This window comes from Cetorhinus maximus, chromosome 22, assembly GCF_964194155.1.
Source record: "Cetorhinus maximus chromosome 22, sCetMax3.hap1.1, whole genome shotgun sequence".
Taxonomy (NCBI): domain Eukaryota; kingdom Metazoa; phylum Chordata; class Chondrichthyes; order Lamniformes; family Cetorhinidae; genus Cetorhinus; species Cetorhinus maximus.
Window position 1 is genome coordinate 5,238,724 of NC_135900.1, and position 23,132 is coordinate 5,261,855.

Here is a 23,132-nt window from a genome sequence, read left to right on the forward strand (position 1 = left end):
GCTGTGCTGTTCCATTAGCCAATATCAGTGTCTGCACTTCACAAAGAATTGAGAAGCGCTATGGGATATCTCGACGATGGAATAAAGCGCTATATGAACACCAGTATAGTTTTTTCTTTTTAGGTGTTAAAACTGATAGTTACGTTAGTTTTTCCAGCAGCTCTACTGAGGTAGATTGGGCCAGTTCAGCAGCTCGGGGCACCATTCAAAGTGAAAAGTCATCACTGAGATCAGCAGAAATACCCCCTTAGCTCATGCATCCCAGATCCATGTATTGGGAAGTACACTGCTTAGTTTGCAAAAGGAAAATATTTAGTTACACTCCTTCTAAGCACAGCACCAATACTTTGTTCAATCACTGGGATCACAGTGGGACTGGATTTGCATTGGGCCTTGGAGTGCTCCAAGCTACAGGGTGAGATTAACGTCACCTGCAACCTGGGCTGGTCTATTCAGTGAGGGTAAACTGTGGTTAAATGTTAAAGCTATAAGCACAAGGGAGGCAGCGGCGCAGTGGTATTGTCACTGGACTAGTAATCCAGAGACCCAGGGTAATGCTCTGGCAGATGGTGTAAGTTGAATTCAATAAAAATCTGGAATTAAAAGTCTAAAATTGACCATGAAATCATTGTCGGTTGTTGTTAAAAACCCATCTGGTTCACTAATGTCTTTTAGGGTGGGGGAAATCTGCTGTCCTTACCCAGTCTGGTCCACATGTGACTCCAGACCCACAGCAATGTGGCTGCCTCTTAAATGCCCGGAACTTATACCCCACGGACTGCAGCGGTTCAAGAAGGCAGTTCACCACCACCTTCTCAAGGGCAATTAGGGATGGATAAAAAATGCTGGCCCAGCCAGCGACACCCACATCCCAAGAATGAGTGGCGGGTGCGGGGGGGGAAACAAAAACCCCATGGATAGGTGAAAGACCCTCATTAGAGCTGGAAGTTGCTTGAAATGAGGACCCGTCTGGGTTTGGAGTAATGATTTTGTATGTGAGGCATATTCTCACTGGGATAGAGATGGTTAAGAGGTGATACGATTGTTTTTAAGATTGTAAACAGACTCGATAATGTTGACTACGATGAGCTGGTTCACCTTGTCTAGAACAGTGGATCCAGAGAACACAGCATGAAGGGGGAAAATTCAAAACAAACCTGCTGAAACAATATTTCAGTGAGTGGTGGGTCTATGGAACATGCTCCCTAGGGAGGTGGTGGGAATAGTCAGTATTGATTAATTCAGATGCAAGTTGGAGAGATTTGTTTTGGATTTTTAACATTTGGTGACTCGGGTGTCCTGAGCGTAGCCTGCTCAGGAGGAACAGGTAACTTTGGATCTATGGCTCCCAAAGCTCTCCGTCTCTGGGGTTTTCCCTTCACCATGTCTGGGGTCTGTTGTAGACTCATTGATGAGGATTAATCGCTGTGACTTTTTAATAACTCCATCACTGTAGAAGGTGAACTGGATGGACGCTGGTCTTTTTTTACCTCTCAGCAATTCCAGTGTTAACCCTACCTTCTTCACTATACTAATGCTGCCTGATCTGCCCGAGTGTCTGCAGTAATTTTATGCTGAACTAATTTGATATTGCGATGAACTGAGTGTCCTTGTCATCAGCTTGTCCAGCTAATGAACGCGTGACTGAGCCAGATCACAGGCTGGAACGCAGACTTCAAATCGTTCCTCGATTTCTCACGGGAGTTAAGGAAGTAGAAAATGCTATCGTCTCCAAAAATCAACGTGACAGAAAACCATATCTAAAAGCCGTTGAGTAATTTAAATGTCACAAACACCCTGGAATTTCTTAACTCTTATCTGCTCACAGATCATATTTTGAAGACAGATGGGGTTTGTCTAACTGTTTTATCTTATGGGTTAGTTTTATTTTTCCCTGGCAGGCCAATATCTAATAGAATTCTCTCGCACCAGGATCCATCGACCTTGAGGTCTCGATGTTGGGTTTTTACTGAAACCCATTTACCAGAACAGCCAACAGCAGCCGAAATTAATTATTTAGATTCGGAGTTCCTGGCAATTGTTTTGTTGTTTTTTTTAAATCAATTTGCTTCCACTTTTACCAAATATCAACCTTTCGCAAACATAATGATCCTTATCCCAGGGATTGACTTCCCACCATCATAAATCAGATCTCCCTATTCGTTGCCTGGTTTTCATTTTCACTTTATCAGAATTTTTGAACACTTGAACATCTTTTTGAAACATGTAGAGTATGAAATATTCAGAATCTAGTACATGGCGATTGATGTAGATTTAATTTTAATTTCTTCAACTCAACCCAATATAAATTCATAGAATCGGAGAAAGGTTTTTGGTCCATGTCCGTGCTGGCCCTCTGAAGGAACAGTTCATGTAGTGCCATTCTCGTGTCTTTTGCCCATGGCCCTGCCAATTCATCCTTTTCAGATAATGATCCAAATTCCTTTTGGAAACTTCAATTAACTCTTCCTCCGCCCGCACTCCCAGGTTGCACTCCAGTTCCTAACAACACACTTTCCTCATGTCATCATTGCTTCTTTCACCTCAAATCTGTGCCCCCTCATTCTCAATTTCTCCCTATCTATTCTGACCAGACCCCTCGTGATTTTGAACACCTCTATCAGACCTTGTCTCCTCCAAGGAAAACAGTCCCAACCTCTCCAATCTATCTACGTAATTGGTTCCATGGATGAGGAACCTCCATTCTTGTGAATCTCCTCTGCAGCCTCTCTGATGTTTATACATCATTCCTAAAGTGTGGGTCTGGAACTGGATGCAGTGCTGAAGTTGAGAGGAACCAGTATGTTGTACGGGTTTCAATGTACTCTCTCTTTGTTCACCCCCCTCCACTATTGATAAAGCCAGGATACTGTATACTTTAACGATTCTCTCAATCTGTCCTGCCATCTTCAATGACTTATTCACATTAACAGCCAGGTCCCTGTGCTCCTGCACCCCCTTTGGAGTTGTATCCTTTATTTTATATGGTGTCTCCATGTTCTTCCTTCACAAAATGATTCACAAAAATGAATCACTTCACACTTCTGTGAATTAAATTTAACTTGCCATTCCACTGACTTGGCTGTGACCTTTGGAAGTTCTATACTATCCTCCTCATTGATACTCAATACTTTCAAGTTTCATATCATCTGCAAATTTTCAAATTTTACCCTGTACACCAAGATCTCTGTCATTAATATATATTGGGAAGAGCTGGGATCCTAACACTGACCCCTGGGTAACTCCACTGTAAATCTCCCTCCAGTCTAAAAATAAACATTGCCCACTGCTTTGGCTTCCTGTCACTCAGCTAATTTCTTATTCTTGAGGCTACTTTCCCTTTTATTCCATGAGCTGTAACTTTGCTAACAAGTCTGTTGCGTAGCACTGCATCAAATGTCTTTTGGAAGTCCATGTACACCACATCAACAGCACTGCCCACGCCAACCTCCTGCAAGTTAGTTGAATGCTATTTTCCCTCCAGTCCATGCTAGCTTTCCTATAATTAACCTGTATTTGCCCAAGTGACTATTCATTTTGTTCCAGATTCATGTTTCTAAAAATTTGACCACTGAGATTAAACTGACAGGCTTGTAGTTGCTGGGCTTATCTTACACCCTTGTTCAAAAAAAAAGGGTGCAATCGTTTGCAATTCTCCAGTCACCTGGAACCACCCTGGAGTGTAATCGAGGTGGGAAAATTATGGCCAGTGCCTCTACTCTCTCTCTACCTTCAGTATCCTTGGGTGCATCTCATCCAGTCCTGGTGCTTTATCAACTCTTAAGTACAGACAGTCTATCTAATGCCATCTCTTTATCAATTTTAAACCCTTATGCCTGAATTACCACCTTTCACCATGACCTGGGTTGCATCATCTTCCTTGATGAAGACTCATGCAAAGTATTCATTTAATACCTCAGCGATACCCCCTAACTCCACGTGTAATTCCCCTTTTTGGTCCCTAGTGGGCCCCACTCTTCCTTTTACCACCTTTTTTTTGCTATTAACGTGCAAGTCTACTTTGGGATTCCCTTTTTTTTAATGTTAGCTGCTAGTCATGCGTCTGAATTGATGAAAGGTCACTTGGCCTGAAACATTAACTCTGTTTCTCTCCCCATATGCTGCCTGGCTTGAGTTTTTGTTTTTATTTCTAATATTCTGGGCTTATTTGAATTGCATTCACATCAGGAACTAAAAGTTATATTCTAAAACACATGAACCAGATATTTGCAACAACGTTAATCTCTCCCTCTCATCATCCAGGGAGCTCTGGATTTGTTTGCCTTATCTTTTTCCTTTGTGGGAATATACCTGTGGTGTTCAATGGTTTGTTTCATCTGTGTTTGATTATGCTAGTCTGGTAACTGATTCTTGTTCACTTGCTTGATTTCTTAAGCCTATGGTGGAGCTGGAGTGTTAAGATATGAGAAAATTCCAGAAAGGATTTGGGGCTCAGTGTGAAGACGTGTGAAACTCCAAGTTATGAGATGTTTTAAAGCTCTGTAAATAGGCTGTTTGTTTATTTGGATTTAGAATTAAACAGCCCTGCATTGCTCGGAGATAAATGAGATATACAGCAAACCAATGAATGCATAACAGTACCTTAACTATACTTGAACTACCTTTTTAAAGGCAGCCCATTGTTCACTTGCAGTTTTTTATCTGCTAATCTTTGATTCCGCGTTATCTGGGTCAGATGCATTCTTACCCCATTGAAGTTGGCTTTTCCGCAGTTAGTTAATCTTACTATTGATTACTGTCTTACTGTCCTTTTTCCTAAAGCTTATGATACAATGATTACATTTTCCCCTACTGATACTTCATCCGCTTGGCCCATCTCATTCCCAAGAACGAGGTCCAGCAATGCATCCTTTCTTATTGGAAACACCTGTTATAGAAACTTCTCCTGAACACCCTTTAGGAACTCTTGCCCCCCCCCTTTACTCTATTATCTCGGTCTATATTCAGATAATTAAAAGTCCTCCATTTATAACTACTCTCTAATTTTTGAACCTTTCTCTAACTTCCTTGCAAATTCGTTCCTCTACATTTTTCCGGCTAGCTGGTGGTCTATAGACTACACCGAGCAATGTAATTGCACCTTGACTTTTTTTTGATCCTTAGCTCTAGCCAAGTACTATAGATTCTGTCCATGACCCCTCTGGGACATCCTTTCTCCAGCACTGCAATATTCTCCTTAACAACTACTGCCACCTTTCCTTCCTTTTCCTATCTTTCCCGAACACCTTGTATCCAGGAATACTTAATACCAAGTCTTGCCCTTCCTTGAGCCAGGTCTCTGTTATCACCACAACAACACTTTGTTTTTTCTAATAGTTGCTATCTGCATCTGCAACTCGCCAATCTTATTTACCCCACATTCACACGTGCACTGTTACCCTTTTAATGAATGTGTATAAGGATAAGCTCATTACTATAGGGGGAATTTTTCTTGTCCTAGTAGCCAGTTATGACCGTTGGTTAATTTCCATTGATTAAATCTCTGGGAATTCTGAGATGTTGCAGAAAGTAGCATTGAACAGTTCAGCCCTTCTGGTGCTGGTCTGAGCAGTTATACTGCTTTACAAATTTAATTGTTTTTAACTGAACTGTTCTTTCTCTTACCGGAACAGTTTGTAAAAACATACCTCATCCTGAATGAGCATTAACCCAGTGAGGAATGTCTGCAATGGATCTTGGGCCAAGCTTTTGGTCATCTGTTCTACTATCTCCTTATGTGGCTTAGTGTCAAATGTTGCTTTATAATGCTTCTGTGAGGTGCCATTGGGCATTTTATTATATGTAAAGGCACTAAATGAATACAAAACGTTGTGTATTTTATGTTCTCAACAAAGTAGAGAATTTAGTAATTTAGTGGTTGTCATTGAACTAACCATCCAGAGAGATTAATTCCAATCCCGCCCCTCAGTGCAGCTGGGGAATTTAAATTCAACTAAATAAATCGGTAATGGTGACCATGAAACCATCGTTGATTTGTTGTAAAAACCCATCTGGTTCACTAATGTCCTTTTTAGGGAAGGAAACCTGCTGCCCTTACCTGGTCTGGCCTACATGTGACTCCAGATCCACAGCAATGAGGTTGACTTCTAACTGCCCTCTGAAATGGCCTAGCAAGCCACTCAGCTGCATTCAAGAAGTTGGCTCTCTGAATCGGAGATAAGCAATAAAGGCTGGCCCAAATCCCATCAGTGATTTAAAAATTCCAAAACCTCAATACATTGAGGTGTTAATATAAATTTATTTCTCTTTTTGCAGTCATCCCTGACCAACAGTGACATAATATTTGTGAAGTTGCATGCCCCTTGGGAAGTTCTTTGTAGATATGCAGAATTAATGAATGTACGAATGCCTTTCAGGTAAGCAAAACTATGCGACTTTTTTTCCCTCCAATTGTCCCGTTGATGGTTTTGTTGGTATTTTTGTTGGATTGGGGTAAACCTGGACTGTTAACGTGATGCTGGAAGTACACAGGTTGTTGGCACCTATAGGGAAAAGGTAGGTCGACATTTTGGGGAGCAGTTTCTACTCCAGATGTTGACCCCTCTCCTCTCTTTGCAGGAGTTGACAGTTCTGTGCTTTTCTGTGTTTTGTTTCCAAGACTTTTTGCAGTGTTTCCCTTTCCAAAACTCTTGGCTGTGTCCCACCATGAAAAATCGGACTAAGAAAATACATTACATTACATCATCTGCTTAGAATCAAATCTTGATTTATGTTCCCAGAACGTTCAGTGTTTTTTGGCTGGAAGCATTGTAGAAACATCCATTAACTGACCAGTGAGCTCCAATTAAATCAATATACAGTCTCAGTCAATTATCATTAGAAGGTCAAAGAGCCATCTGACCAAGGTCTTGAGGATTGAGTTATAATGTTTTCATTGGCTGAAGGGAGTAGTTATGCCACGATAAACCCAAGATATGTCCCACAGGCATGATGGGCTGAATGGTCTCCTGTGCTGTATCATGCTATGATTCTCAAAGTAACTGAGGGAATAAAAAAAGTTCATAGCACAGAAGGAGACCATTTGGGCCATCGTGTCAATGCCTGCTCTTAAAGCAATCCAAAACTAAATCCTACTGACCTGCTCTCTCTTCCCCATAGCCCTGTAACTTCCTCCACTACCCTTTAAAAGATGCAGCGTGTTCTCATCGACTCGTTTGCCAGAAAACCACTCCAAGCTCTGCGGAAAGAAATCTTGCCAAACCCCTCTCTTTCACTCTAATTTCTGTGGACCCGGGTTTAAAAATCTCCCTTTTCCATCCATCACAATGTTTGAAAAGCAAATTGTTTGACGGCTTCTCGTGTCTTTTTGAATTGTTTTCTTGTGTTTGATCTGTTAATCTCTCCTTTTAGTCTTTTTCTCCTACCTCTTGCAGGCTTATATCTTCAATCTCCCTTTCCTTCCTCGATAGTTCATACTGTAACTGACGACGGGTTTTCTTCTCGACTGGCTTCATTTTTGCTGTTCTTCCAGGAGAAAAATCTATTACCTGCAGCGGCGATACAAGTTCATGAGCAGGTTCGTGTGTCTGGGCATTGCCTGAAACCTACTCGGGCTGAACTGAAAGGGCTGTGCGTGCTTCTGTTTCCTGCTCAGAGACTAAGGTTCCCTGTTTCTTGACCACGTTTACATTGTCTCGAGACTCAATACTAAGTTAGGGCCACAACACGATAGAAGCTAAGACCCACTTTCGTTACCTTCTGACAGGACTACATTGCACAGCAGAATTTCCTAAATAAAAACACCTTGCTTTAGACCCCTGGTTACACCTTTTTATATTTTAGTTAAGTAAAAATATTGCACGGAGTCAACAGTGTCAATCTCCAAACTACTTGCTGACTGAATAAATTGTAATGCTGCTGACATGTGTATAGGTCCCTTAATGTTGTTGTGGGAAGTCTTTACTCAACTGGAGGTAATAGCACCATCTGCCATAGCTTTTTTTTTTAGAGGACTTGTGTGTCTTGCAAAAAGCTTTGCTTTGCATAGTAGGGCACTTTGCTAAGATTGAGCAGGAGCAAGCCATGTAAGGGCATTAATAAAAAATAGCAGCTGGAGTAGGTCACATGGGCTCGTGACCCTGCTCTGCTTTTCAACGAGATCATGGCTGATCTCCCGACCTCAACTCCACTTTCCCACCTGTTCCCCATATGTCTAATTCCCTCCTTAATACCCAAAAAATTATCAATCCCAGGCCGAATATTCTCGAGGACTGAGCTTCCACAGCTCTCTGGAGCGGAGAATTCCAAAGATTCGCAACCCTCTGAGAGAAGAAATTTTCCCTCCGTCTCAATCCAAAATGGCTGACTCCTTATCTGAGACTCTGACCCCTCGTCCCAGGCTCACTGTTAAACTGCGTAGGGTATAGGATGGGGCTGCCAACAAAGTGAGAAATATGTGCCATACCTTGTGGTAAATAGAATGAATCTCAGGGAATCAATTTTGTGCCATTGAGCTGACGAACAACGGGGAAATGTTCCATCATTATTAAAATATCTGTGGAATATAATCTAATTATACATACCAGCAACTCTCCTGTGGGGTTGCTGATGGGTAGGTTGCAGGAGGTGAGGAAAGTGACACCGTAAGCCCAGAATTTCCTGGAACTTGAAAATGTTGACGGACTGCAGTCATTAGACTCTTACACGTTCTGTGGAGAATTTGAGGCAAAGTCTGTTCTGTAACTGATTAGAATAAACTGCAATGAGCATCTGGATGGGTCCAGAGCAGAGATGGGAATGTTCAAGGTGACAGGGCCAGAGACGACTCTCAGCAGATCATTTTAACATTTTCATAAAAGTGACAAAAGCTGAACAATTCTTGCAAGTCTCACATTGCAAAAAAAAAAACAAATCTTTCTACTCCTTTTCCCCGAGTTGATTTCAATTCCAGTCACATCAGTTTATATTTGGGATGGCCAAATCAGTGCCAGAGCCAAAAACCAAGGCTCCTCATTAACCCAAGCGTCTTTTTTTTTTTAAATCTGAACTTTACTGGCGGATGTTTTGGCCCAAGGATGGGAAAAAAATTACCCAAACAACTTACTGCTGGGCAAGTTAACAAGGCAGAAACCTGGGCAATGGACCTTCTGAAGGCAAATGCTAAATGGACTCTAGGAAGCCATTTCTTGTCTCAAAATGTAGACAATTAAATTAATGAGATACCAGCAAAGCTGAATGTACTTTATATTGTCCAGATTAGATACTTTCAACTTTAAACTGCCCTTCAGTGATCGTACCATTTAACCAAGTAATCTAATGTTGTTTCACTGATGTTAAACGTATTGTGAGTGTCCTGTGTATAAAGTGATGACAAAGTTTAATTGTGAATCATGTAATCAGTTTAAATCTGATCACAACTGGTACAATGGATTTGCTTTGAGAATGTAAAGTGTAAAAGATAGATAAGAACTTGCATTTGTACAATGTCCCTGCAACCTCCCAATATCCGAAAGCACTTCTCAGCCACTTCTTTTGAAGTGTAGTCACTACCCTAACCCAGGAATTGTGCACAGCAAGATCCCACAATGTGACGGTGGCCAGATCACCTGTGTTAGGGATGTTCATGTATTTATTGACTCCCCCTGTGACCAAGCGCCCTTGGCACCAATTTTAAACAAAATACCCTTGATGGTCAGGGCGTTGTTAATTCGGCAAACTCGCGAGCGCCATCGGTTTTTGACAGGGACCGGGAGCTGTTGAAGTTAGCCGTTCAACATTTTTGGCCAAGTGAAACGGCAGAGCCATGCCAGAGTCCCAGGAAATTACCGTGTGACACAAGTAGTGGCGTGAGTCACTTACCCCAGAAGCCGCTGGGGGCAGTTGCGCCATCAAAGCGACCCCACAGCCTTGCTCTGTCATTACAAGGGCACAGGTTTCTGGGAAATTCTGAGTCAATGCACAGAGTCTATTACTCGGCTGTTAAATTGTGCTCTGTTCTTAGTGAAACCTGCTCCTAATCCTGCAAGGGCCACAAGGTGTAATTGTACCTGACCCAGGTCAGTAAGAGATTAATTGCTCTAGCAACTACGCAGATCTGTTAGAATTCAGACTGAATTCAGACTTGACATCTTTACTCTTTTTTTTAAAGTTGCATTTGCAATACCTGAAGTATTTGAATTTTTATTTGTGTATATATCCCGATAAGGTGTAAACATTTAAGATATTAGACCGTTAATAAAGATTATACGTTTTTATAAACAGGATGGAGAAAAGGTTGAGCAGGTTTCGAGGATGGTTACCTAGGAAACCTATGAAGCTGGACAAGGATACATTACCGGACCTGGAGGACACAGACTGCTACACTGCTCCTTTCAGCCAACAGAGGATCCATCAGTAAGTATTGCGCTCCTCTGTCGCAGCTCCAAACATTGAAAAATGGTGCTGGATGATGCCGTTTTTGGCTCTTCCACTCCAACTAAAGTAATTTCCCGAGTATTGGCAAAGTCCTCTGAAGATAAATGCAAAGTGGCCACTTCATACAAATTTAAAAGCAAAATACTGCAGATGCTGGAAATCTGAAATATAAACAAAGTACTGGAAATACTCAGCAGGGCTGATGGTATCCGTGGAGAGAGAAACAGAGTTTACGTTTGGAGTCCGATATGACTCCTCTGAAATGAGGGATGGTGGAAATGTGCCGGTTTTATACTGTTTGAAAGTGGGAGGGGGAGGAAGAACAAAAGGAAATGCCTGGGATAGGTTAAAGGGCAGGAGAGATTAAATAACAAAAGATGTCATGTAACAAAAGGCAATGGTAACAGTTGTAATAAAGATTGGCCCAGAGCAGGTGTCAATAGCAGAATAATGAACCGCTCTGTCTGAAAGCAAAATCGTGAAAACAAGGTGCAGACTTGCCCTTGGCAAAAAAAAAAAATCAAAATGGGGCTAGAGTCCCTGGTCTGAAGTTTGTTGAAATCAACGTTGACTCCATTGCGTCCCAAAAGGCTGTGAAGTGTCTGAATGGAAGATGAGCTGCTGTTCTTAAGCTTAGGCAGAGCTTCATTGGAACACTGCAGCAGGCCAAGGACTTAGTACTAAATACATTCCCTCTGCCTCCAGAGGAGCATCTTTGTTGTTGTCCCTAATTAGTCCTACCCTTCCTTTGCCTGTCCGTTTGGCTACACTTCTCAATGTCTTGGACGAAGCATTAGAGAATTCAGTTTCCAAGTTGACTAATGACACCCAGTTTGGTAACACAGTAATAATGTAGATAGGGGCTTTGGAATAACAGGAATATCTGAGACAGCATTTTTAGGGAAGAGAGTTCCAGATTTCCACTACCTTTTGTGTGTGAAGAAATTGCTTCCTGATTATGACTCCTGTACAACCTAGCTGACTTTTTATTTAAGGTTAGAGCCCATGTTCTGGACCCCTATACATGCTAACTTGGACCCTGTGGATGCTGTAGCATAGCTAAGAGTTTTGTCATAATGGCTTTAATCCAAAAGTCCCAACTAGCCTCACATTCAGTTATCGAGCTCAAATACTTCAGCTGGAAATTCGTAACTGCTCAGATAATATAACAGTCCGTGCCTTCATACTGCAAAACCGACACAGCATTGAGGCTTGGGCTGATAAGTGGCAAGTAACTGAAGTGCCTGGCAATGACCATCTCCAACAAAAGAATTTAGCCATTCCCCTCATTTGACATTCAATGGCATTACCATCACCAAATCAACTTAACTGGACTAGCCATATAAATACTGTGGCTACAAGAACAGGTCAGAGACTGGGAATTCTGCAATGAGTAACTCCTTTCCTGACTTCCTGAAGCCTGTCCACCATGTACAAGGCACAAGTCAGGAGTGTGGTGGAATAAGCTCCACCTGCCTGGATAAGTTCATATTCAACAACACTCTAAGCTGACACCATTCAGGACTTAACAGCCTGCTTGACTGGCACCCCATCCACCACCTTAAACATTAATTCCCTCCACTATCAATGCAGAGTGGCAGCAGTGTGTACCCATCTACAAGATGCACTGTTGCAGCTCACCAAGGTTCCTTCGACAGAACCTTCTAAACTCATGACCTCTACCACCTAGAAGGACAAGGGCAGCAGGTAGATGGGAACATCACCACCTGGAAGTTCCCCTCCAAGCCACTCACCATCCTACTTGGAAATATATCACCGTTCCTTCACTGTCGCTGGGTCAAAATCCTGGAACTCCCTCCCTAACAACACTGTGGGTGTATCTACACCACATGGACTGCAGCGGTTCAAGAAGGCAGCTCACCACTACTTTCTCATGGGCAATTAGGGATGGGCAATAAATGCTGGCCTAGCCAGCACTACTCACATTTTAGGAACGTGTATTTGTGAATGCAGATGAAGTTGTATACTGATTCTGGATTTTGTGGGGTGTGTTTAAATATACAAAGTCTTTCATCCTGGGCCGGCCACCATCTCCACATTGAATTGGTGGGATTTACCCCTATTGATAATGATGAAAACTTAATCACGCCCCTGGGGGAAAAGTTTAACATCTACCTTAATCATTTTGTTTTCCCAACAGGAAATGTTTACATTAAACCTTGTGTAGCCAATGGTTAGAGCGGACTATTCATAAACATTACCCTTTTTACCCAATCAACAATGATTGCACGGTTGAACAATGAGATTAAATGAAGCTACTGGAGTTAAAATACCCTAAATCTAATTTCTGGAACAGCGCATGTGTTATTAACTGACACTAGATGACCAACCAAAACTAGTCCTGGAATTGCAATCTAGCCTTATGTCTGTGGACCTGAGGACGACCAGCACCTTCTGGACCCAGTGTGGGTTATATTAACTGTCACGTTCCATAGAACCATAGAAGAGCTTTCCCTGTATACATACTCCTCGTTAAATCCACTTCAGTCTTTCTACTTGATTAACCATTCACCTTGGGAATTTCTCCCTAGGCTAGCAGTTTTACTAAAGGTACAACGTTCCAAGGTGACTTTACAGAGAGAAACTGGGCTGGATTAGAGGCTGAACAGCTGAAACTTCCTAATCATCAACGTGCAGGATGAAGAAAGTGAGGGAACTCGAATTGAAGGACCAATCTAACAAAGGGCCATTGACCCAGCACAGAGCCTGGCTTTAAGAGCCTCTTTAAGAGCCTCTTTAAGTATGGATGTTACTCTTTCTAGGAGCAAATATTTCACAAAGAAAGTAATCAGATACCCATTAAAATTACAAAAAAAAACTCATTGGTATACAATTCAACTTGAAGTGATGTGTGATGAAAATAGAAACTTAATTTAGCCAGTAAGCATCAGATATTAAGTTGGAGTAATAGAAAATGTTTTAATCCTAAATTAATGAATTGGTGGTGAAAGGAAAATAATTAAGTTATTACAATGAGTTTACAGAAAATTAGATTGAATGTTTCAGAACATAATTTGTCCAACTTTCCATGAATAGTCGTTTGGTAATGCAGAACTTGAGTATTGCTGAATAAGAGATTTTTTTTTGACTTGCACTCAGGACAATTTGCAAGAAAATACCAATGTCGGAGGAAACAGCATATTTATACTGTATGAGAAGAGGGTGCTGATTGGTTTTGTTGGCAAGTGGACTCCGGTAGAGACGCTGTGCCATGGAGAATGCACCAGTTGTCCTGATGAGTATAAGACAAAAAGCTTCAACAAAAATAAAAGCCTTTCTTTTCAGCAATATTCAACCTTTCATCAGTTAATGTTATGCATCAGGATGTTTCCTAAACACCAATAGTAGTCTGTTGCATTGTCCCACTTTTTAAAAAAATTCATTCATGGGATGTGGGCTTCGCTAGCTGGGCCAGCATTTATTGGCCTTGAGAATGTGGTGGTGAGCTGCCTTGACTGGATTAAAGAGAGACTTGCATTTGTATAGTGCCTTTCACTGCTTCAGGATGCTCCCACAGTGCTTTGCAGCCAGTGAAGTGCTCTTGGAAGTGTAGTCATTGTAATGTAGGAAACACCAGTAGCTAATTTGTGCACAGCAAGCTCCCACAAACAGCAATGTGAGAATGACCAGATCATCTGTTTTAGCGATGTTGGTTGAGGGATAAATATTGGCCAGGACACTGGGGAGAACTCCCCAGCTCTTCAAGTCGAGGCTGTAGGGGCTTTGTGCTGATAGACAGGGCCTCAATTTAACGTAACAAAATAATGCAGATGCTGGAAATCTGAAATAAAAACAGAAAATGCTGGAAACGCTCTGTAACTAAGCAGGTCTGGCAGCATCGGTGGAGAGTCGAGAACAGTTAATGTTTCAGCTCTGTGACCTGACATCAGAACTCATTTAATCCCTCAATCTTAACATCTCATCCAAGTGACTACACCTCCGTTGGAGGCGTTGTCCCTCAACAATGTGCTGGACTTTTGACCTATATTTTTGTGCTTGTGCTTCTGCTTCTGGAGTGGGACATGGACCCACGACCTCCTGATGGATGCCAGAATGCTATCCATTCAGCCTCGAGGCCCACAGCTTGGACCTTTTGGCTGGTCATAACCCCCTGGAAGATGTGCTTGGGGTTGGGGGGGGGGGGCCCTCTCTGATGTCCTAATACACTGGCTGTGGGAATTGTCTGGCAAATTTGGACTTTGATTGGGTAACTCCCCTGTGCCTGGAACCCTCAGAAACTGATTTAGACTCAGAGATTCCGAATGGTTCCAAGTCACTTAACCAGAATGGTTACCCAGAAAAAGTTAGAAGGATTAAAATCAGTCCTACCTCCTGGTTAATTAGACTACTGAGCTCCTCCTCCACCCACTTGCCTTATGCTTGTACCTTCTCTTGTATCGTAACGTGGAGCTCCGGTGCAAGTAAATAGGAGCAGAGTGGCAAGGTGACTATTGTCATTCTTCAGAAAATTCAGCCCAAAATGTTTGGAACTGAGTAGCATCGAAATCTGTCATGCACTGTTTATGTTTGTAAAATTCTTAACCTTTGTTAAGTTCTGCCAATGACCTCGCCCCTCCCTATCTCTTGCCCCTCCCTATCTCTCACCCCTCTAACATCCACCAGCCCAAAACCCTCAGATCTCTTCACTCCTGCACGTCTCTGAATCTAATTGCTCTGCTAATTAATGCCAGTACGTTTCTGCTCTCTGATTCAGGCAGGAGGATGTAAGGCTCATCCTGTGCGTTGTTTGATCAATATCAGTATATGCTTCAGTTAGCTTGGAGACTCCCTGAACCAGCAAATGTACTGTGCAATGGAAAACCTAAGCAGTTTATCTTTGAGTTAATCAATGCAAAATATGTGGTTGGTCTCACTCAATACTGCTTTGCAGAGGAAAATGCAAATAGCAAAAAAGCGCATAAACTAGATCCACACGTACAATCCCAAAGGGATTAATTTACACTGTAATGTTCTCACATTCATTCCTATCACTATATAGTTTGGGGGGGGGCTGCAGTGAAGTAAGCTTTACTTTACATGCATTATATGCGGGATATAAAGTAGGGAAGTTATGTTACAGCTGTACATGGCATTGGTGAGACCACATCTGGATTACTGTGTATAGTTTTGTTCTCCTTGCTCAAGGACGGATGTAATTGCATTAGAAACAGTTCAGAGAACGTTCACTTGACTGATTCCTGGGATTGGGGAGTGGGTGGGGGCGGGGGGGGGGTGGGGTTACCCTATGAGGAAAGGTTGGGCAGCCTGGAGTTTAGAAGAATGAGAGGTGGCTTTATTGTGAAACACAAGATCCTGAGAGGACTTGATGGGTGGATGCTGAGAAGATGTTTTCCCCTTGTGTGGGAGACTAGAACTGGAGGCACAGTTTAAGAAAAATAAGGGGCCTCCCGTTTAGGACGGAGATGAGGAGAAATTTTTTCTAAGGGTCGTTAGTCTGTAGAATTCCTCCCCCAGACAGCCGTGGAGGCTGGATCATTGAATATTTTTAAGGCCGAGTTAAATAGATTCTTGATTGACAAGGGAGTCTAAGGTTATGGGGGTTAGACGGGAAAGAGTTGAGGCCACAATAAGATGAGCTCATGGTGGAGCAGGCTTGACTGGCTGAATGGCCTACTCATATGCACTCTGAGCTTCAGACAGTAATAAAGCACACGACAGCAGCGGTCAGGGAGCCAAGTTAATTTGGTTGGAAAGGTGGTTGCTTTTGTAATGCCAAAATTATCTATTTCAGGAAAAATTAAAACTGTTGCCCCATAAAACTCTCTTCTTGCTGATGCCAGTGGTCAAAGTCTTGGAAATCATCCAAGAATCTCGGGAATCACTGTTCCTGTGCATAGGGAATCATACAGCACGGGATGAGGCCATTTGGCCCATTGCACCAATTAATCTCACTCCCCTGCTCCCTGCACTTTCTACAGAGCCCTTCAAACGGTTCCCTTTTCAGTATATTTCCAGTTTTCTTTTGAAAGTTGCTCTTGAATCTGATTCTACAACCCTTTCAAGAATTACGTTGAAATAATAATAATACATAGTGAGTTGTATAACTGGGCATAATGGACAGAAAGCACAAACACTTCGTACAAAATGCAGCTTAAAACTTAAAACGAGCAGGGTTGGTACTTTCTTAAAGGAAGTAGATTTCTCCGCTTTGATTATCTGAGTCAGCGTTGCTTTAACCCAACAGTAACCCATTGATCATAAAGAGGTTGACCCATTAAGACTGACCAGAAAATCCAGCCAGCCGACTAATGTAGTTTCTCCTGCTCGATCACTTATCCTGAGCTCCCCGTTCCTGCAATCACCAGGGGTTTTTTGGTTGGCAGACAGGTCCAGCCTGTGACCTTTTTACATAAACCTCCCTTTTATGGAAAGCCAATATTCCAACAATATATCAAAGCCAGGCTAATCCCCCCCAAACTGCAGGTGCACACATCTCGAAATAATTCTGCTCCACGAATTAGCTTTGGATAACTGCTGAGAGAATTGGATTTGTAGGGAGTTGTTAATATGCTTTGTGGTGCAGCTGTTACTGATGACTGGCATCCAACATTTATAACTTAATTAAGGTATTTTATTAAAAACTTTTGCAAAACTGCCAGCCCTGAACTCTGGCAATGTTTAACCTAAATGGTGAGGGAGCACAATATAAATGTAGGAGGTGTGTGTGTGTGTGAGGGTTTCTACCATGTTTACTCATGCTACAGTCACGGTTTAACTTGAAATGTTCAGGATCAATCATGACTATTCTTTTGGCCAACTTACTTTGCATTTTCAAGTCCAGGTCACTTTATTGTAGATCAGAAGCAGTGAGTACCTCAACTGTCCACACAGTACTTCTCCCCAGTCCAGCATCCATTTCTTTATTGGAGCTTGCTGCTCCCTTTATCAATGATCTTATTCCTTATCTGTACTTTTACTCAACATGCCCATACCTTGAGTTTGTGCAGTAGCCTTAGTCAGGGCCTATTGTATCATAGAATATTCAACATCACCCCCAGCTCCTCAAAACATGTTGAAGGGAGCTGGTTAAACCAGACATGATCCTTCTGAAACCACTTTGGCTGCCAGTTAACAGGGGATCCAGATAATTGTATATTTCTGTTGACCAATTTGTAGTGCCAATGCTGGAAATACTCGGGTTAAGCAGTTGAGAGAAGCAGAATTAAGGTGGTGAATTTTCTGGAGGGATGGAGTACCCTCCCTGCTCCCCACCTAAATCATTTGGCACTTGGCTAGTGTGAAATCCAGCAGCCCCACCCACAGAATTTTACACTTGGGGTCAGGGGGCATCCTTGATTAATTAAGAGTGGGATTTCCACCACTAAGGGGCAGGAAGTCCTGCCCGAGAGAGCTGCTGGCCAACCTGATTGGCTAGCAACTCTGTAGTCCCAGCAGCGCCAGAAGTGAGTGGTGGCCACTGCTGGCATTACAGGCAGCTCCCAAGAAGAAGGTGGATACAGGAGTTAAGGTAATTCCAGAGATTTTGGGCAGGCTGTGAGGCTCTAGGGAGAGAGGGTGAGGGGGTTAGAGAGTCCAAGGGTGGAGAGGTATAAAAAGGAGTACTACCTTTGGGGGTGGGTGCTTCCCATTGGCCCAGGGGACCCCCAAAGAAGGTACCCCCTCCCCCTCTCTGCCTGGCAGCAGCCCACTCTGTCAAAGCTGCTGGGCTGTTCACCTTCCTCCTGCCATACCCCACAAGCCAAATAATTGTGGCAGTGGCAGAGGGTGGCCCTTGAATGGCAGTTAATTATCCATTAAAGGGAGTCAGGCAGCCCGTCCACCCTTGGGCCTATTGACAACCTCCCTGCCCCTCATATAATATGAAGGGTAGGTCAGGGGTGGAGCCTAACAGGGGCTGTACAATTCATCGCAATGTCTCAGGTCTGTGACCTTCAATCAGAACCCTGTAGCCTCAGCTTTCTTTTGTCATCGTTTTGTTTCTGATCCAATTGGACCTCCCCTGTGTTCATTGACTCCGTTGTAATGAGTGCCAGCAGTTTGTAGGCTCCATCCCTTAACTCAATTACCATCCTAGGGTACATACACCGATTTACTGGTTTTGAGTCCTTTTAAACTTAGCTAGAATATTGAAACCAGTCAGTTCAGTTATGGAATCTTCTGTGGTGGATGATGTAGTAATGTGAGTGAGGCTGGTGTCGCTGGCCAGGCCAGCATTTATTGTCCACCCCCTAATTACTCTTGAGAAGGCGGTGGTGAGCTGCCACCTTGAACCGCTGCAGTCCATGTGGTGTAGGTACACCCATAGTGCTGTTAGGGAGGGTGTTCCAGGACTTTGACCAGCGGCAGTGAAGGAACAGCGATATATTTCCAAGTCAGGATGGTGAATGACTCGGAGGGGAACTTGCAGGTGGTGATGCTCCCAAGTATCTGTCTGTTCTAGCTGGTAGAGATTGCTGGTTTGGAAGCAGTCTTGGAGTTGTTTCAGTGCATCTTGAAGATGGCACACACTGCTGCCATTGCATTGGTGAAGGGAGTGATTGTTTGTTTAAGTTGGTGAATGGGGTGCTCATCAAACAGGCTGCTTTGTCATGGGTGGCTTGGAGTTTCTTGAGCGTTGTTGGAGCTGCACTCACCCAGGCAAGTAGACAGTACATGTTGTGTAGTGGAAAGTATTACTTATGTCTTGTAGATGGTGGACAGGCTTTGGGGAGTCGGAAGGTGACTTCTCAAAGCAGAATTCCCAGCCTCTGTTTTGCTGTTGTAACCACTCTGGTCCAGTTCAGTTTTGGTTCAATTCAGTTTTGGTTAATGGTAATACACAATATGATGATGATGGGGGATTCGGTGATTGGTGTCATTCAATGTCATGGGGAGATGGTTAAGTTCTCTCTCGTTGGAGATAGTCATTGCTTGGCACTTGTGTGGCAGAAATGTTACATGCCACTTATCATCGCAAGCCTGAATATTGTCCAGGCCTTTCTGCATGTAGGCAGTGACTGTTTCAGTTTCTGAGGTGTTACAAGTGGTACTGAACACTGCAATTCTAATCAGTGGTGAATATCTCCATTTCTGATCTTTAATGATGATGGGAAGGTCATTGATGAAGTAGCTGAAGATGGTTGGGCCGAGGACACTACCCTATGGAACTCCTGCAGTGATGTCCTGGGACTGAGATGAGTGACCTCCAACAACCACAACCAACTTCCTTTGTGCTAGGTATGACTCCAACCAGTGGAGAGTTTTTCCCCCAATTCCCATTGACTCCAATTTTGCTAGGTCTCCTTGATGCCACATTCGGTCAAATGCTGCCTTGATGTCAAGGGCAGTCACTCTGCATCTCACCTCTGGAGTTCAGCTCTTTTGTCCATGTTTTGACCAATTGGCTGTAATGAAGTCAAGAGCTGACTGGCCCTGGTAGAACCCAGGAGCAGGGTCTTGAGAGACTGTACAGCCTGCTCCTGTTGCTATGGTGAACTTTTGGTTGCTTCTCAGTTGCAATCTTGCTGAAAGAATTCTTAATATTGGATTTGGCTTAAACAATTATTCATTTCTACTTCTCTCTAACATTTTTACATTTCTCAGGATCATGGAATTTTACAGCATTTTGGCCCATCATGACCCTGCCAGGTCTTTGTAAAGAGCTGTTCAGTTTAGTCCCACACCTCAGTCCCAGCACTGCAAATTAGGGCTTATTAAATAAGAGCATAGGAGCAGGAAGAGACCATTTAATCCCTTTGCCTGTTCTGCCGTTCAATGAGATCATGACTTAGTCCATATACCTGTTTTTCCCCATATCCCTCAATATCTTTAACAAAAATCCATCAATTTCAGATTTAAAATTAATAATTGATCTATCATTTGCTGTTTGCAGAAGAGAGTTCTGAACTTCTGCCAACCTTTTGTGTAGAAACGTTTCCCCATTTCACGCCTGAACAAACTAGCTCACACTTTCAGACTGTCCCCTAGTTCTCATCTCCCCAAGCAGCAGAACTATTTTTATTCCATTTGTAATCTACTCTATTCCCCTGAATAGATCAAGTCGCCTCTTAACCTTCTAAATTGGAGAATACAACTCTAGTTTGTGTAACCTCTTCTTGTAATTTAACCCTTGGAGCCCAGGTATAATTCTGGTAAATCTACACTGCATTACCTCCGAGTCCAAAATATTCTTAAGATGTGGTGCTCAGAGCTGCTCTCAGTAATTCCCAGGTGTGGTCTAACCAGGGCTTTGTTTAGCAGCGGCGTGACTTCTACCCTTGCATTCTAGTCCTCTGGATATAAAGGCCAGCATTCCATCAGTCCTTTTGATTATTTCCTGTTCACGACAATTTAATTGTCTCTCTACCTGGACCCCAAAGTCACTTTGGACCTCCACAGTTTCAGCCTCTTAACAATGATTCCGAAAATACCCTGTTCCTTCCTTTTTGAGGTTTCGATAACCTTCAAGAGTGCTTTGTTGCACCGTTTCTCCTGCAGGCTTTGCCCAAATCCCTGCAAAGTTTCTCCTTTTTAAGTACTTATCCAGCTCCCTTTCGAAAGCCTCTGTTAAATCCCTTTTTGTGCAGTGAATTCAAGATCATAATAAATCACTTGCGCTCAAATAAAAAGATTCTCGTGTTACCTCTGAACCTGTGACTCTGGTTAATGACCTTTCAGCTATTGGAATGATGGTGTTGTTATGTTTATTATGTCATTGTGATAACAGTGATGCAATCATTTGCAAATTGCAAAGAAGTTGAAAACCTTTGGCTTTAGTGCATGGTGCTACCCCTCTTCAGGGGTTTCTTAAGCTTAAAAACGTAAATCAACATTTTAGGAGCCTCTACGTTTCTGATCAATGGCCTGCACATGCGATGAAAATGGTGACTGAGAAAAACCCATTCTGTTTCATTTCAGCTTCATTATAAACAACAAAGACACGTTCTTCAACAATGCAACAAGAAGCAGAATTCTGCACCACATTTTACAGAGGGTTAAATATGAGGAGGGCAAGAACAAAATTGGTAAGCCTTGTTGCTTTATTCCGAGAGAACGAGTGAATGCTATTGATTACCTGTTGTCAATAGCAGAATTTTTAAAGCTAGAAGCTGCTTGTAAGAGGCAAATGGACCATATCGTTTTCGGTCAATACGAATTGTATTTAAAAATTTGCCTTTGTCAATTCTTTCCTGTCAAGTTCCCCATTTTACAAATTCTTTTGTCTCCATTTATAACGGAAATTTCCGGTTAGCTCTAGCACCTCCACTGTCGAGAAGCGTGAGTTGTTGACGTGGGGCAGTTTCCATTATTAAAAAAAAAACGACTAAGCATTTTTGCAATAAGAATACAAAAATGACAATGTTTGACTTTAAAACCCGAATTGAATGCCATTTGCCTTGGTCTAATTAACCCCACCATCCAGACCATCTTTACCCACAAATTAGGCTTCATCTTGCTTCCCCAAGCCCAAAGCCATGCAAGCCAACCAGTAATTATTCTCCCAATCACCAGTAGATGCACAAATACACATAACACAAATTGCCCCACTTGTGTATAGGGGCTAATTTTAACATGTGATTTTATCCAATTAAGTAGAAAAGTGATCTTATGCCCACTGCCAGCAAGGAGTTTTGCTGTCAGCAATATTGTTGTGACTTCTCTTTATCGGCTCATATTTCTTAATGTGCCTGTATAACATGACTTATTCTCAATAGCTCATCAATACTTCGGTTCAAACAAGCCCTCTTTCTTTGAATAAAGAAATAAGAACCTTTGTCCAATAATATTTCCATAGTTTCCCATAAACTACCAATTGCTCTGGGTTATGAGTGTGATCATTTATATATCATTATTACACCCCCCGAGCCTCGACAATTCAGCAAATTAACTTCATGGAACAAAACTGAAAAGGAAAAATTAAGCCTTATTATTTTCAGGTGGAGCTGAATCCCTTGTTTAATATTCAGCATCACTTCAGTCCAAAATGATATCCTGAACTGATCTCTAAATATCCAGTGGGTTGGGAGTGATGCTATTGAAGATCTGCACTGCATTGCAGAGGAGTGTTAAGAGAATTTATTACACCTGAGAAAGGTCAATTTCCAGAATTCCCTAGATTTTGGAAACTTTCCATCAGACTGGAAAGTAGCAAATATAACCCCTCTATTCAAGAAGGGAGGGAGGCAGAAAACAGGAGACCATTGGCCAGTTAGCTTGATGTCTGCCGTGGGGAATGTGTTAGTCGATCATTAAAGAGGTTACAGCTGCACACTTTTTAAAAACTCCAGGTAATTGGAAAGAGTCAGCATGGTTTTCTCTTGTGGGTCCAGAACTGTTTTAAAATTAGGAATCGCCCTTATAGGACAGAGATGCGGAGAAATCTTTTCTTTTGGGAAAACTCTGCCTCAGGAAGCAGTGGAGGCGGAGTCACTGAATATTTTTAAGGCAGAAGTAGATAGAATCTTGTTAGGCAAGGGAATCAAATGTTATTCGGGATTAGATGGGAATGTGGAACTCAAAACACAAACAGATCAGCCATGACCTTATTGAATGGCAGAGCAGACTCGAGGGGCCGAATGGCCTACTTCTCTTATTTCATATGTTGGTATGTTTAAAGACACCACATGTTAAACATAAGTTAATCAGTCACTGGCAGGATTCTTACACTTCATTGAGAAGTTACTTTACATCACTCCATTCATCATCTCAGGTTATTATGCAAATTTATTCTGCAGGAGCGCACACTGAAGCCAAAGATGGTATTGCAAAAATTTAAC

At 42.4% G+C, this 23,132-nt stretch overlaps 1 protein-coding gene across 1 annotated transcript in view; it reads left to right on the forward strand.

Moving 5' to 3' along the window:
• The window catches only part of LOC144696418 (anoctamin-4), a 172,675-nt gene that overhangs the window by 90,623 nt on the left and 58,920 nt on the right, over positions 1–23,132 (forward strand). Inside the window, exons 5-8 of the mRNA XM_078567672.1 lie at positions 6,277–6,377; positions 7,493–7,537; positions 10,222–10,353; positions 21,274–21,380. Of these exons, the coding sequence (XP_078423798.1) occupies positions 6,277–6,377; positions 7,493–7,537; positions 10,222–10,353; positions 21,274–21,380 (385 nt within the window). The remainder of the gene's footprint in view (positions 1–6,276; positions 6,378–7,492; positions 7,538–10,221; positions 10,354–21,273; positions 21,381–23,132) is intronic.